The 14,195-nt window shown below is 48.3% G+C and overlaps 6 protein-coding genes across 6 annotated transcripts; 3 read left to right on the top strand and 3 right to left on the bottom strand.

The window, feature by feature from the left end:
- Window positions 1–420: 420 nt before the first annotated feature.
- On the bottom strand, window positions 421–2,063 carry MGYG_05390 (aldehyde dehydrogenase; the record flags this gene model as incomplete). The annotated part of the gene is made up of 3 exons (XM_003172757.1): window positions 421–534; window positions 704–1,588; window positions 1,653–2,063. 3 exons carry the CDS (start codon window positions 2,061–2,063, stop codon window positions 421–423), a joined length of 1,410 nt encoding a protein of 469 aa, XP_003172805.1.
- A 574-nt stretch (window positions 2,064–2,637) lies between these two features.
- MGYG_05389 (hypothetical protein) lies at window positions 2,638–3,888 on the bottom strand (the record flags this gene model as incomplete). Its single annotated transcript, XM_003172756.1, has 4 exons — window positions 2,638–3,493; window positions 3,552–3,573; window positions 3,639–3,752; window positions 3,837–3,888. The coding sequence occupies 4 exons, from the start codon at window positions 3,886–3,888 to the stop codon at window positions 2,638–2,640; spliced, it is 1,044 nt and encodes a 347-aa protein (XP_003172804.1).
- Window positions 3,889–5,096: 1,208 nt separating this feature from the next.
- Window positions 5,097–7,985, bottom strand: MGYG_05388 (meiotically up-regulated 158 protein; the record flags this gene model as incomplete). Its single annotated transcript, XM_003172755.1, has 7 exons — window positions 5,097–5,163; window positions 5,225–5,306; window positions 5,362–5,624; window positions 5,681–6,524; window positions 6,586–6,816; window positions 6,934–7,604; window positions 7,705–7,985. 7 exons carry the CDS (start codon window positions 7,983–7,985, stop codon window positions 5,097–5,099), a joined length of 2,439 nt encoding a protein of 812 aa, XP_003172803.1.
- A 1,339-nt stretch (window positions 7,986–9,324) lies between these two features.
- MGYG_05387 (hypothetical protein) lies at window positions 9,325–10,119 on the top strand (the record flags this gene model as incomplete). The annotated part of the gene is made up of 1 exon (XM_003172754.1): window positions 9,325–10,119. One exon carries the CDS (start codon window positions 9,325–9,327, stop codon window positions 10,117–10,119), a length of 795 nt encoding a protein of 264 aa, XP_003172802.1.
- Window positions 10,120–11,351: 1,232 nt separating this feature from the next.
- On the top strand, window positions 11,352–11,815 carry MGYG_05386 (hypothetical protein; the record flags this gene model as incomplete). The annotated part of the gene is made up of 2 exons (XM_003172753.1): window positions 11,352–11,416; window positions 11,494–11,815. 2 exons carry the CDS (start codon window positions 11,352–11,354, stop codon window positions 11,813–11,815), a joined length of 387 nt encoding a protein of 128 aa, XP_003172801.1.
- Window positions 11,816–12,582: 767 nt separating this feature from the next.
- MGYG_05385 (integral membrane protein) lies at window positions 12,583–14,032 on the top strand (the record flags this gene model as incomplete). The annotated part of the gene is made up of 6 exons (XM_003172752.1): window positions 12,583–12,738; window positions 12,793–12,829; window positions 12,891–12,958; window positions 13,025–13,401; window positions 13,471–13,538; window positions 13,620–14,032. 6 exons carry the CDS (start codon window positions 12,583–12,585, stop codon window positions 14,030–14,032), a joined length of 1,119 nt encoding a protein of 372 aa, XP_003172800.1.
- Window positions 14,033–14,195: the final 163 nt, after the last annotated feature.

The raw sequence follows: 14,195 nt of genomic DNA, 5'->3' as shown, positions 1-14,195 counted from the left end.
TGGCGCTGCGAAGTCAGCAGCCGGTGATCTTGGCGGCGGAAGAAACGAAGCATATAATCCGTCGGAGCTATGGACCGACCAGCCTAAGATGCCCGCCGGCTCTCCTCCTACAAGACGGTGCATTCCTCCGGCGTGGCGTAAATAGAAAGTAAAAAAAAAAAGGCAATGGCTTTCTTTCTACGGCGTATCGATGAGAATTCCATGCATCTGCAACCAAGGGCATCCCAGGTATTATAGTAGAAGATATTAACCTCTTTCGATTAGATTGGAAAAATTTTTCATCTTTGGATGGATATACGGAGTAAGCAAGCAGATGGTGATAGAAGAATATATTCATATTCATATTCATACAACTCAAATTAAAAATAATCATCACATAACTCACAAGGTGCAAACCCAGGCGGAAAAACCCGTGAAGCTCTACTTCGGATAATCCTTCAGATGGAAGCTTTTCAGCTTGATGAACTGGTCGAAACCAAATCTGCTGAGAGTAACACCCCTTCCGGAATTCTTCCATCCGGTCCATGCAAGGTCCTATGAGAGAAAAGAACGTTAGAACGCGGTGATTCCAGAAGACTTGGTACGGGTAAAGGATTGAGTGTGAGGGAAAAAAGATTGTGAACAGAACTAGAATGTCATGCAACCGCAGCACATAACTGAACAGCACAGCGAAGCGCAGGACAGGGGGCTCGGCAAGACTCACTGGACTCGGATAATCGGCTCTATTGACGAAGACGGTGCCGGCTTCGATATCCTGGATCAGCTTCTCTCCTGTCGCTACGTCCTTTGTCCAGACACTAGCGGTTAATCCGAGGTCGCTGTCATTCATCCATCGAATGGCCTCGCTGTCGTCCTTGACTTTCATAACGGGTATGACGGGCCCGAATGTCTCTTCAGCCATCACCCGCATACTGTGCGTGACGCCTGTGAGCAGTGTAGGTTTCACAAAGTTGCCGACTGGCGGGAGGTTGTCGAAAGTGGTGTTCGCGGGCGTTTCGTCCCTGGCGCCGCCCTTGACAGCGTCTTCTATGTGAGAGAGGATGCTCTCTCTGGCCCTTTGAGATATGACGGGCCCGATCTGGGTCTTTTCGTCGAAGGGATCGCCAACGCGATAGTTGGCAAGTACCTTTTTGATTTCCTGGATGAAGGCATCGTGGATCTTTTCGTGAACGTATACCCGTTCGATGGAGCAGCAGCTCTGGCCGCTGTTGAAGATGGCGCCGTCCACGATCTCCTCGGCGGCCCAGGCAAGGTCTACGTCTTCACGGACGTAGGCTGCATCGTTGCCGCCGAGCTCAAGGCCGACGTTGACTATACGGTCTGCCGCTGCTTTCTGGACAGCCAGGCCGCCGGCAACTGAGCCGGTGAAGCAGATGTGGTTGATCAGGGGGGACCGGATGATGGTCTCCAGGTTGACGAGCGATCCGCAATGGAAATATTGCAGCACATTCCGGGGAAGACCAGCTTCGAGGAAGATGGACGACACCTGCTCGACCACCGTGGGAGTTTGTGGGGAGGGCTTAAGAATCACGGCGTTTCCAGCTAGAATCGCAGGGATCAGACTATTGACTAGGATCAAGTAAGGGTACTATTCTCAATTAGTACCGCGAGCTGAAGGCGAGAATGAAACTAGTTAAGCAAGTCGAGCTTACGTTCCAAGCAAAGATGACGAGGACGACGCCCAGTGGCTCTTTTTTGAGATATCTCTTGAACCCCGGCTCAGCGTCCCCAGGCACCGGCTCCCCCAGGGTCTCGCCCGCCACTCGGTTAAGATATTCACCTCGCTTGACTGCCGTTGTGATCTCAACTCCCGTGTAGGCGATAGGTCGTCCCATCTGCTCCGTCACTTCGCGGGCGAGGGCATCCTTCTTTTTGGCCAGCAGACCCAGCGCCCGGGCGACTATCTCCTGCCTCTGGGCGAGCGTCGTCGACCTGGAGAACGCCCGGAAGGCTTCCTGGGCAGCCTTGGGCAGCGCTGCAAGTTCGTCCTGTGTCACGCCAGCTCTGGTTACCACCGGCTTGTTGGTGATGGGCGAGATAGTCGTCAGTGTCTCGGAGGCCATGTCGGCGGTCAAACGGTCGGCGGCGAGCAGCGCAGCACTTCTCTTCCTTCGGTATCGTAGCAGCAGCAGTGCAGTAATGGACGAGGGGTCAGACCAGACGTTGAAGCTGGCGATCCAGCCCGCTTTTATTAGTCGTTCGACTTAGTTAACTCTCAAGTGTCCTCGGTATCGGTGGGTCGACGGCGAAACGATGGAACAGCCGCGTTTACCGACTGGCAACTCCGCGGGTTCTCAGGCCATGGCTCGGAGGCGCTCAGCGTGGGACAAGATGAAGCTGCGGGCCCTGCTGGCTCGTCTCGCGCTCGTCTAGACGGTGAGGTCGCTGTCAAGACGCCCTGCAATGCTGAGATATCAAACTTGTTCTCGCCGTGCGTCGCTTTTCTGCTGCCCGCGGCCAAAACGCCGGACAAAAGTTTCGGCATCCCGCGTCCCAAAGCGGAAGCGGGTCGCGTGACGAGTAACACTGGAATAACACCAAAACTCAACGTCATGTCTACAACTACAGCAATAACCACAGGGCATGGATTGAACAGATCAAATATAGAAATTGAAGATGATTGATTGGCACTACAAACTACTCCTCTGATTCGTGGGCAGGCAGGGTCTCTTCCGTCAGCTTCTCGCCCGTCTCCCAGTTCACGATCTTGCTGTTCCGGACCATGGCGTTGTAGGTGCGCCTGTTGGCAAACCGCCAGTAGCCTGCGCTGCGCCTCATGGTCTCCCTCGCCTCGTTTGATACCAGCTCCAGGTCGGCGAAGATGGCCTCTCCAAGCTTCGTAAGCAGCTGCTTGCGGTCCTTGTCCGCGTTGCCGTTGTTGATGCGGATATTGAGCGCGTCAAGGATCTCCTTGATCATGGGAAGCTCGTACTTGTTGACGTTACCATATTCGGCCTTCTCTTTTCCAGGAGACGCTGATTTCTCCCTTCCTCCGTGAGCATCCCGTTTGATGGCGGCGGTCTCCTGGGCCTCCTGTTCCAACTCCTGGAAGCGTTTGATGCTGGCTACGAAGAAGGTGTCTGCGTCCTCGGGGCTCAAAGAAGATTCAAGCTTGCTGATACCGTGGATGGCCTGGTTGACCTGTTCGACGGAGCTTGCAAGGACGATTCCCGGAACTGTTGCACGGCCTACTTGGCGCTTGATCGACTTGGCAACACTCTTCTCCAGCTTCTTGGCCTTCTTCTCCGCCCTGCGATCCTTGGCTGACGGCGTTCCCTTTAGAGACATTGTTTGGCCAAGCGAGCGCATAATGGCAGCCTTGGCTAACATCATCTCCGGAATTCTGGGAGTAAGGATTGGGCCATCGGGACCGCCAATGCGACGAACAAACTTAACAGTGCGGCCTCCGTCTCGGTCAAATTCATGGATCTTCTCGACCAATTCTGCAATGTCCCTGTGCCGTTTTTCGTGGAGATCGTTTGACTTGCGGCAACTATATATCCTGTTAATGGGGTATAGAAGTTTATTTTTAGCCAATACTGCATACTTACGGATCGCATTTATGGCTGTTTCCTATAGCGGAACTCGAGTCAGTATCTCATTCGGGTATCCGCCTTTTTCGGCTTTAGGCAACTTACCAATGCAAAACATTGTTTGGTGATACCTCAGGCAAGGTTCTGTATGCTTCCCATAGCAAGCTCTTTTGGCCTTTGGGCTGTTAAGACATGTCCCACATACTCCACATCCATGATCTAAAAACCCAGGAAGGTCATAATATGTTAGCAACCAATCTTCAAAAGGGAGAGAGGGGGGAGGAGAGATATTAGCAGCCATACAGAGCCCTGGGCTTTCTTCCCATTTGAAGTTATCATCGGCCTTTAACTCCATGGCTGCAGTGGATAGGCTCTTTTCCTACACCAAAGTAAGAAAGGTACCAGAGCTTGACAAAGGCCTTTATATAGGTAAGGGAAGATATGATCCCAACACTCAGCTATTGTTCTAAATGGTGTACTGTGTCCAGGTAAGACAGGGGCGTCAGTGTTGCTAGAGGAGATCTCAAAACAGATATGCAGGTAAGCTGTGGTAAAGAATAAAATATTGAGAAGGGAGATCATTTTTAGGAAGCTCGAGACCAGCTGGGCTTTTTAAATAGACCTGAAGGGTCTGAGTGAGTCTCCTGTTGGTCGGGACATTTCTGAATCTCTTAACTGTCTTCTATGCAATATGAATGGGCATAGTCTAGATATTCACTGATACAGTTAATAAGACGAATAGTCCTGCTAGCATAGTGATTTTAACCATTCTTCTTTAATAATCTCCTCAAAATGTATGGCAGCCTCCTACCTCTCTCTAGCTATATCACTTAATCCCCTTGTTAAGTGTAGAAAGTCCATCAATGCAAGTCACCTCCTATCACCAATAGGTTAAATGAAGGGGTATTTCCATCAATAGCTAGAATAAAAAGGCATTAATTGTAACAGATATTGTCTGTGAAAAACCCAGTGTCCAATGATAGGACTGAGTTTTCCGTCCTACAGTTGTTGTTATATGTCCCGTTTTGCTGGAATGTGTCTCTAAAGAGGAAAAGGAGGTCAAGAAAAATCGAATACGAATGCATCAATCTACAGAGTTCATTGTCTCCTGGCTTTGTTTGTCACTTACGTACTTCCCTACGTTTCAGTACTGTGTGAGTACCCGCTGGTCAATCACTACAACAACACGGTTTGTAACAATGTATAATGATCTCGACTGCATAGCCGAAGTCTTCAAAGGTAAACAGTACGTGAAGTGCCTAGAACATTCCCTTCGAAAAAGTAATTAAGAAGCGTTCGTTTGTATGGTACCATTCAGGCAATTAAAGATATTCCAATATTATAGTTACTGGCCGTTTGACGGTAGATAGCATCGACCTCGTCACAAGAATCGGGAGGCAGCCCCTATCAAACAAAGATACAAAATCGTTGTAACCAGTAAAATAAATCAATGCATTAAAAGGCAAGACACGTCGTATATGGCGAAGAGTACTATCATTAATCCTGGTTTGGTCGTAGCGAGCCTGGTACTCTAAGCTGGACCTGGGGTAAATGGGGGCATGTTCAATCATCTCGGACAAGACGAGCGCCAGCCCAGACGTATGGGTAGTTCCGCTGGTACCAGTTAACACTAAAAATGAATGTTAGCAGCTATATCCAGCGTATTATCAAGGACTGAAATATGAACATACAAAGTTGACCGCCCTGCAAGCCTGGGATGGGTTGCCCACGACCCTCCAAGAACGATGTTATGCTTGCCATCAAAGAAGTCCGCTACAATAGCGAAGTTAGTATTGTAATTGCTGGGAGTTGGGTACCTTAAACCTACCGGTATACGCAGGGTAAAGGTCCATCGCCTTGAACCCATCATGAGTCTCTAAAGTAGAGCTCGTCCATTCCCATACTCCGCCAAAATTTCCCTGCCCGCTGAGCTTGTCCCCATTCTGCGTGACGGAAGTTGGATGCCAGTGGTTAAATCCGACGTTACAGTCATCGAGGTCAACATACACTGACTTGTGTACACTGGATGGTGTTTGCACTGGCTGATGGCTAGAGATATGATCTCGTTTATCCGACCCATTCATAGATTCCCTAATAGCCCTGTTAATAGACTGCACAACATAGCGGTAGCAAAGCAGAAAACCCACATGAGCCCATTAGACACCTCACTGTTCCCCGTTGGGGAGGAAAGTGAGTACTTGTACAAACTCCTAGTCTCCTCAAAAGTAGGAATCCTACATTTCATCCACTTTGCATATCGGTGTAGTTCGTCATATGATGCAGCGACAGGCCAATCCATTGCCCATTCTAGTGGTACTGGACCAAACACAGTGCGGACAGCATACTTTGTCACTGTGTCGTTTGAACCATTTTCAGGAGAACTTTCCACCCATGATGCAGGAGGCTGTTCAGTATCATTCTCTTCCAGGTATTTCGCGTATTCCCCATTGGTTACTGGCCTAGCCTTGGCCACGAAGCTGGGTACATGGGCAGTTCGTCGTGGTTTTTCGTTATCCCAACCAAAGGAAGTACTAGGAATCTCATCGGATCCTGGCTCGTCGAGACCAATCTCTACAGTTTGCTCGGGAATCTTGAACCATTCATTGGGGACCGCTTTCTCAGCCGAGTCGGACGCCAGTTGCTTGAAATCAGGCCTAGCGACGAGAGGAGGGGGCAAAGTACTGTTGCCCTGCAAAAGCATGTAGAGGAATGTCTCTAAGTGCATGGTTTCGTGTTCAAAGCTAATCCATAGAGCCTCGGCAACTTTCCTGTCGTCAATCTGCCCGTTATGGTATACCGATTTCGCCCTAATCCTGACCTGGCGTTGGTATTCTACCAAAGTTTCAACCGCCGGCCATTCATCTGGTATAGCGCTATGGTCGTGGCAATGGTCAGGGTTATCAACATCAGGGTCAATACCACGCTCGAACATGGAATGGAACTCCGCCGGTTCAGTAGGTACCCCGCCAGTTGCCCGGGAGAGGTGCCTATCTGAAGTGTGCATTAGCTCTGTAACTTTGTAGCTGATGTAAATCCCAAGGAGTTAGCTCACCCAGGAATGCCGGGATATGTCCTAGATAAAATATCAAGGAGTTCCTGAGGCGGATTGGCCTGGAGAGTAGGTCACTGTGTGGTACCATAGAAGTGGTAACAGTGTCCCATAGTTTCCAGACTGCCTCAAAATCTCCCAGCGTTGGAACCGCATCTTTCACGTACTCCGTCCTCTTCGTAGGTAGCTGGTATGGGTTCATGTTGGTGGCGGTTGAAGATAGGATATGGATATCTACAGCAAGGAAATCGCGGGTTTGTCAATATAGAGCTATAAATAAACAGCGGCAAACGCCCGTTACAGGGGCATCGACCCTTGCTGGTTTAGCTGAGCAGGTGGGGTCCAACTTACTATAATCATCCCCGAATTTTCGAGTTGGTTGCAAGCCAGCATCACGCCAAAGCTTTTCGCAATCATCTGCTCCATACTTGAATGCCTGTTCAAAGAATATCTTCTCGCCCTTCTTAATATGTATATCGTTGATGACGGTATCCGTTAGTGGGACGTAATAGGCTTTGTGGCACCCTAGAGTTTGGTCAAACTCCCCTATTGCTTCCCATTCCCCTAGCTTGAAGGCTTCAAAGCCGAGAATAGTGTTTGCGTTAGACAATCCGTTAAGGTAGAATTGCCTTGTGACGCCTTTTCCGTCGTTGTAAGCCCTGAACACCCGCTCTGGATCCTTACAAGGATCGAAGGCAATTACCATCGAATCCGCCGGTCCCAGACTCCTTGCAAACCCACGAAGAAAGCCCGCGGCTTCAACAGGGTTAAAGTTGCCCATTGATGAACCTAAAGACATAACCCAAGTTGGTTTACTTCTGTTGGAGGGGTTGTTGAGCCAGTTGAGACCATCATCATACGTGCCCCAGAACCCACGACATTTAACATATCGATAGCTCTTCGACGGCAGTTCCGCAAAAGTCCGGTGAAGCTCTTCCAGGGACAAGTCAAGGGCGTAATATTCAACCGACTTTCTAGCGCGCTCAAGCTCATTCAACAAGATCTCGATCTTTCGTAAATTCCTACATTCGCGGTTAAAATCGAATAGCCGGTGAAGAGGGACATGTGATATTGCTCGGTATTCGGGAAGATAATGGCATCGAAGGGGAGAGGAAAACAAACCCGCTCCCCAACTCAACTAATTGGCAATTCTCAGGGACAAGCGCTGCAATTTTGGCAGCGTTTGCTTCTAGGACTTTGATTTCCGCGTTCGTCAAGTAGTATTCGTCCAAGTATGTGATGTCTTCGAACAGCCGTAATCCCTTCGTGTCGTAAAGTAGTAAAGTAGGGAGGCTTTTCTCTGTAGCCTGAAGACCATGATAGATGTCCTGAGATAACGAGTTCTGGAGGTTGGTACCGCGGATATCCACGATATCAACAGTTGATGTAGCAATGGGAGACATGATGCTTGTTTCAAGACCAATGATGAATTTTCCAGGTGAATTGGTCCAGGAAATAGAAATAGATGGAAAAATCTAAGGTTGATGAAGATGCAGACCTTCAACAAGCGAGGGGTTATAGATAAATATATATATACAGATATATATAGATGTTGGCGAGGAAAGGTGTGCCTTGTACAAGCAGCTCGGAGGTAGTGCGGGACTCGGGCCAACTACCTGCACAATGGTGCGGAGTGCTATGGAAGGTGTTCAGGGATCCCAACGGACGAAGACAGGAGATGAGGAATCATTCCAATAAGTTTCTAGAACAGACTTCGTATAGATGTCATAAAATTGGAGAACCACCGTCTAGTATCCGAGCCTGAATCTGCGATACAAACAGCTGCTTGACGCCGCTTGAGTCATCGCGCGCCTGCGCCGGGCTGAGGGTGTCAATGTAGAACGCCGCGGGGACAACGACAACAACGCGGTATTTCGGTGTTATCTTGTTTTTTCGTATGCGGGCAACCCTGTCCGCCTCCACCAACAAGCCAGGTCTAGAAAGCATTAATGTGCGACATCATCGGCCGCTGATTTGCACGGGCAGGCCGGTACAAAATCGAGCCCGCAAGGAGGAGGATCATCAGGCTTCCATGGGTCCACGACTATGACGCAGCCGCCAAGTTGTATCCTGTGCAAGGGACGGTCAAGTTAGCGAACTGATATCCATTATCCAGTTAAGATGAGGGGTTGTACACGGGGGTCAGCTCTCTCAGCGCTGCCAGGATGTTGCATGGCAACCTCGGGAGCGTCTGACTCCCGCGGGCGTGTTTGTTATTCGTTGTTCGTTCGTTATTCTCGTACAAACGAAGAGTTAAAGAATGAAGGTTGATATTTTGCGGCCCGCGAGGTGTTTGTTTGCTTTGTTTGTTTAGTTTGTTTTGTTTGTTGAGTTTGCTTGTTTGATTTGTTTGCATATCTGGTGTTTGTTTGCTCTGTTTGCAGATCCTTTGATTACTAATCTATTCAACTTCAATATCAAACAACAAAAGAATAAGTCAACATCCATGACTTCAATATCAGTTGAAGACCTAAAGAAAGTGATAGATAATAGTGATTATACCCCCTTTAACACTGATAAAGAATTCAAAGACTCAATATGTTGAACTATGTTCATTTTCTTTCACGCTAGCCTCAGTTAGAGATATGGTGGAAGTTGCCAGTTACTCTGCAGGGAGTCACTTCCAAGGCTAAGAAGCTCTTATTTAAAATGGGCACTTTTCCGGAGGCTTGCCAGATAGGAAAACACAACTGGCCATTTGCAATCCTGGTATTTATCGTTTGCCCTTGAAGTCTCCGACCTATGGATACTCAAGGATTTTCTCCTGGCTCAGCACATGAACCAATACAGTTCATGGAGGGTAAAGACCCTCAAACCACTATTATAGATTTAGCAGACCTGCTTAAAAGAACTGTCGATGAGAGAAACGCTTCCCGCAGATGCCTCTTGCAAGCTCTGAAAACAATAACTGATCTCAAATTCAACATTGAAGAGCATCGGTCCATCATTATGGAAAGCCAAGCAGCCCTCGCAGAATGCACACGCAAGAGCAGCAGCTACCTTTCGTTCCTCATGGCCGTTGAACCAAGGTGGATACAGGACACATGGGTTTCGTTTCCTGCAAACGAGACACTGCTAGGCGTCGTGGAGTACAAATGGGCGAGAGGTGAATCGCAGCGTGCTTTAAACGAACTTTGTCTTCTGCGGAAGCGCCTTAGCTCAGGCGGTCCTGACTGGGTACAAACTTTGCTCCTCGAAGGTGCCATACTGTTTTCCTCCGGTCAACATACGGAAGCTCGGTTATCTGTCTCCGATGTTCTTTGGAAGTGTACGCGCATAGAAGAGCAGAATCCCTCTGTAATCCGCGATTTTCGTGATATTGCACACTTTCTACTTGGGAAAATCTTCATGGCGGAAGAGAAATGGATCGATGCGTGTAGGGAGTTCGCCGAGGTCATCCATGTCCTTGAATATAGAACGAGAGCGCTTCAGCTTAAGACCCTCTCACGCCAGAAGTCAAACCAGAAGAGAAAACCGGATTCGCTATCAGCCTCCACTTTCCGGGATGATGAGTCGACTGGCCTTGTCGTCGACTAGCACTTTGCCTACCTGCTAAGATATCTAGGTCCCTACAAGAAACCTGATGAAGTCACCCCTGTGGCAGTGCCATTGCCTAATTACCAATGATCTCCCTTTTCTTAACTGACTGCTGATGGCGTCACATTTGGGGAATCGTAAGTGGCGCAAGTGACAACCATATCTGAGATGGAATAGATAATTGCACAGCCACTAGATCAATCACATCTTAGAAATCAGTTCTCAGGATAATGAAATGATTCTGTTGTTAAAGCGCTTTCAGGGGGTGGCTACTATACATACATACACGTGTTGGCGAAGTAGAGAACATTCAGCATAACAACATCCCAATGTCTCCACTACCAAAAATCCATCAACAACCGCGCAAACACCTCCAGTTGACCCATGGGAGCACATTTTTGTTTCTATGGAGTACTCTGTACCCATTCTCCTTTTTTGATAAATTAGTGCAGCCAAAAGCAACAACTTGCCACTCTACTTGTATACTAAGTATGTCCGGCCCACTAGCATCGGGCCATGGCTGCGGACACGTCTAAAGCCTATCTATTGATCGTACGGCATGCTGAGAAGTTACGGAGCACTAGCATGGACCAGGCGCATCCGGGTGTGTTCTCAGACTAATAATCGCTGTCGTTCTGGTGCAACAAGTTATCGAAATGAGTTCGATGTCCCCCTTGTCTCTTGTGCTCCCGTGTCTCCTGGATAGGAAAAACGGAATTTTAGAATGAACTGTTCAATGTTAATTGTTTCCGTAGGTTTCCTCAAAATTCCCACTCTACCTGTTCACGAAAAAGAGAAGATGGGGAAGTTCGGGATTATTCAACATTTAATATCCGTTGAACGACTTCGCTTGGGCTCCCGTTACTCCTGAGGCTGCTTTGTATGATCAACATCTGGGGGCCGGAGGGTTGAGGCGAACACGACGCCATCCTTTTATGCTTCTTCATCGGTAACAACATTCATCTCGCTCTGATCCCAGCTAGTGCGAAGCCGAGATTTTCTATCTATCAACCGTTTTTGAGCCAATCGAGACACGGCTGAAACATTCTAGAAGCTCAGCTCTCCAGACTCGCTCCACCTGCCGGAGGCCAATCCTGATGCGATGAGGTAAATTTATTTATATCCAGACCAATTGCGGCCCAGGCCGTGGCGTGGGTTAGGGCTTGTCTTGAAGCTCTTTCAAGCTGCATACGGTTTGTACCACCTCGCGTTTCATGGCTCTTCAAGAAAAAATGCCTAGACGGGATGGTGGATGGGAGAATTCTGCCTGCCAATGGGCTAACATGAATCCTACCTTGTTTGCTGAACGGATTGGTGCATGGAATATTCCAGCGGCACGCCTTGATTAACTATCTGGCTCTTTTACGGTGATAGGTCGCCCGATTCCGGCACGCCCTGGGACGGGCTTGATATCCGTATCCAGCTGGCGGCTGTGACTGGATTCCTTTGTATCCATGGAAGCCACGGGTCCTGGCTATTCGAACATTTCAGCAAGGGGTTGGTTCAGCAGCAAGGATCCGACGAGCAGGATGTTCTATACGGCAAACACTTTGCTGCCAAACCCATCAGAAAACTAGTTAGTGCGATCAGGCCCTGTACGAGACTCGCTTGTAGCCGGATTACTCTGATCACAGGGGCTGCCATGCCTGGTTGCGGACACCTCCGCCTTGTACACCTGTGGGACGGCCACCTATAGTCTCCCTTTCATAGACCGTTCCTCCTGTGCTTCCACCTCGGCTGCCAACACTGCTTCCATTTCACCAGTCTGTTGCCCGAGCGTGGGTCTCAGGAAGGACGGCGCTTTTTTTAAACTGTCCTTCGAACGAAGGAAGCCTGCCCTATCGTCTCCACTCTGCCCGTGGCCAAGTGATGCATGGAAGGAATGAGATATAACCAGAGAACCCACCCTGGCTGCCCGGGTACGTACATATTCGTTCGATAGGAGAGGGAACTTCTTTGAATCCCTGTTCGTCTTTGGCTTAATATCTCGCCAGCTATCATTATATCCACCCCAAACAAACGACTTTTCGATAGGCGTGAGGGAACGAATGTTCTTGCATGCTTTTCGATCGTGGCTGTTTCTTTTTCCCCTTCATTTGTTTTCTGGCCAATGGCTACCCTGTTAGGACGATTTAACAAGCTCCATTTCTCCATACGGTGCTGATTCCGGAAGTTTGCAGATCAACAATAACAGGACTATGTAAAGGATGGGATACTGCCCTCAACTGGTCAGTGGAATTATCTCGTTTGTACTTCATATATACCTTCGAGATGTGCACGAGAGCAATTGCCCGGGCTAACTTGCTTCCCAGCACAAACGATACATAACCTCCGACTCAAAGCCCATAAGGGTGGAAGGTCTTCGAATGATCACCAAGGGGTATCCGACTCGTCCTTCAATTTGGTACGACCATTCTCGTTGGACATTTATTCTGTTTTCATTTTTCGGCTCTCGTTCGTGAGATGGGGAGGGCCGATGCCTTTGGTAGGGGATATGTGCTTTATATTGTTGGTACTTTGATGGTTACCCTCGCTGGGGTTTTTGTTCTTCTCCGGCTGGTCGGCAGATATCTCAGAGATGGAATAAAGGCAGATGACTGGACAATACTTGGAGCATTGGTAAGTATACGCCTCTTTTACACATTCCCAGAGAGTATACTAACTCAAGTACAGGTCCTCGCCATTGTTTTTACAGTGGTGCATAATCTGGGTGGGTGATATAAGTTCTGGTTGTTAACCATGCAACATTGGTGGCTAATAATAACTAACAGGCATTGGATATGGCTTGGGGAAGCATGGAAATGAGATCTCAGCGCAGGATAAAATGGAAGCATTCAAGGTATGTTCAGTCGTGAGAGTGAATATACGTTCCAACCAATATAATTGACATTTGCTCTCGTAACAGATGCTGCTTTGTGCACAAGTTTTGTTTAAACTCGTCATCGGTCTCGCAAAAGTATCGATATTGTCTCTATACTTAAGGGTGTTCACTGCCAACAACTACTTCCGATGGGCTTGTATCAGCATGATCGTCATCACAAGCGTGGCATCTATCGTCTTTATCTTCCCAACGCTATTCCAATGTCGACCGCTAGCGGCCTTTTGGGATCGCAGTATCCCACATAAATGCATGAACGATCTGGGCATATGGCTATCGCACGCCCTGATAAACATTATAACCGATATTTTGATATTATTCTTGCCGGTATACTACGTCTCTCGACTCGGGCTACAGTTCCGCGACAAAGTTGCATTGATCTTTGTCTTCCTTCTCGGTGGATTGTGAGAGCTCCTTGCCTATATCTGTCTACTCTGGTGAATAGCTTCTTTTGCTAACGGGCCATTCTATAGTGTCTGTTTGATAAGCATAATCCGCTCTACGACTTTCCCACAATCTGCGAAGCCGGTTGATGTTACATGTATTTTACCCCCAAAAGATCCCCAACGCTGTTTGAGGCGCTGTTTCCCTTGATACTTAATCATACTGACTTACTCAGTAGACAATTTTCTATTCAACGCATTGTGGGCTACCGTTGAAATGAACACGGCCATAATATGCGCTTGTCTACCGATTATCCGCCTGCCGCTTTCAATATTCTTCCCCCGAGTCTTTGGGAGATCATCTCAAACTAGAGCCAAGTGCTCTCCAGGCTTTTTCACTTGCCGGTCTGCGCGTTACCAAAACCGACGTGAGACAAACCCTTCTCTTAGCATTGCTGGCAGTTTGCCATGGAACATGCATAACGGGGACAATGTTGTGACCACATCTGTTGAACCCGGACGCGGTCGGGACCTCGCCCGAACGGAGAGCGAGGAACGTATAATTGATATGGAAACCCTCGAGGCGTCTTGCGGAGGGATCCTTAAACAAACAGATGTATTTGTATCTGAAACTAGAATGGGTGTAAATTAATGTTGCTATGAATCAATTGTATATAGAACCAAACATTCCAAACAATCAAAAAAGTTCAAAAGAGCAGTAGTTCTTTGAGCTCTCGCCTACTGCATATTGCTTGTAGTAATGTCTCGAAGTAGAGTACATAGTGCACCACTTGCCCAGGGCTATGATTTTACTA

This window comes from Nannizzia gypsea, genomic scaffold, assembly GCF_000150975.2.
Source record: "Nannizzia gypsea CBS 118893 supercont1.4 genomic scaffold, whole genome shotgun sequence".
Classification (NCBI taxonomy): domain Eukaryota; kingdom Fungi; phylum Ascomycota; class Eurotiomycetes; order Onygenales; family Arthrodermataceae; genus Nannizzia; species Nannizzia gypsea.
Note: the sequence above shows the minus strand (reverse complement) of the source record. Positions and strands in the feature narration are given on the sequence as shown.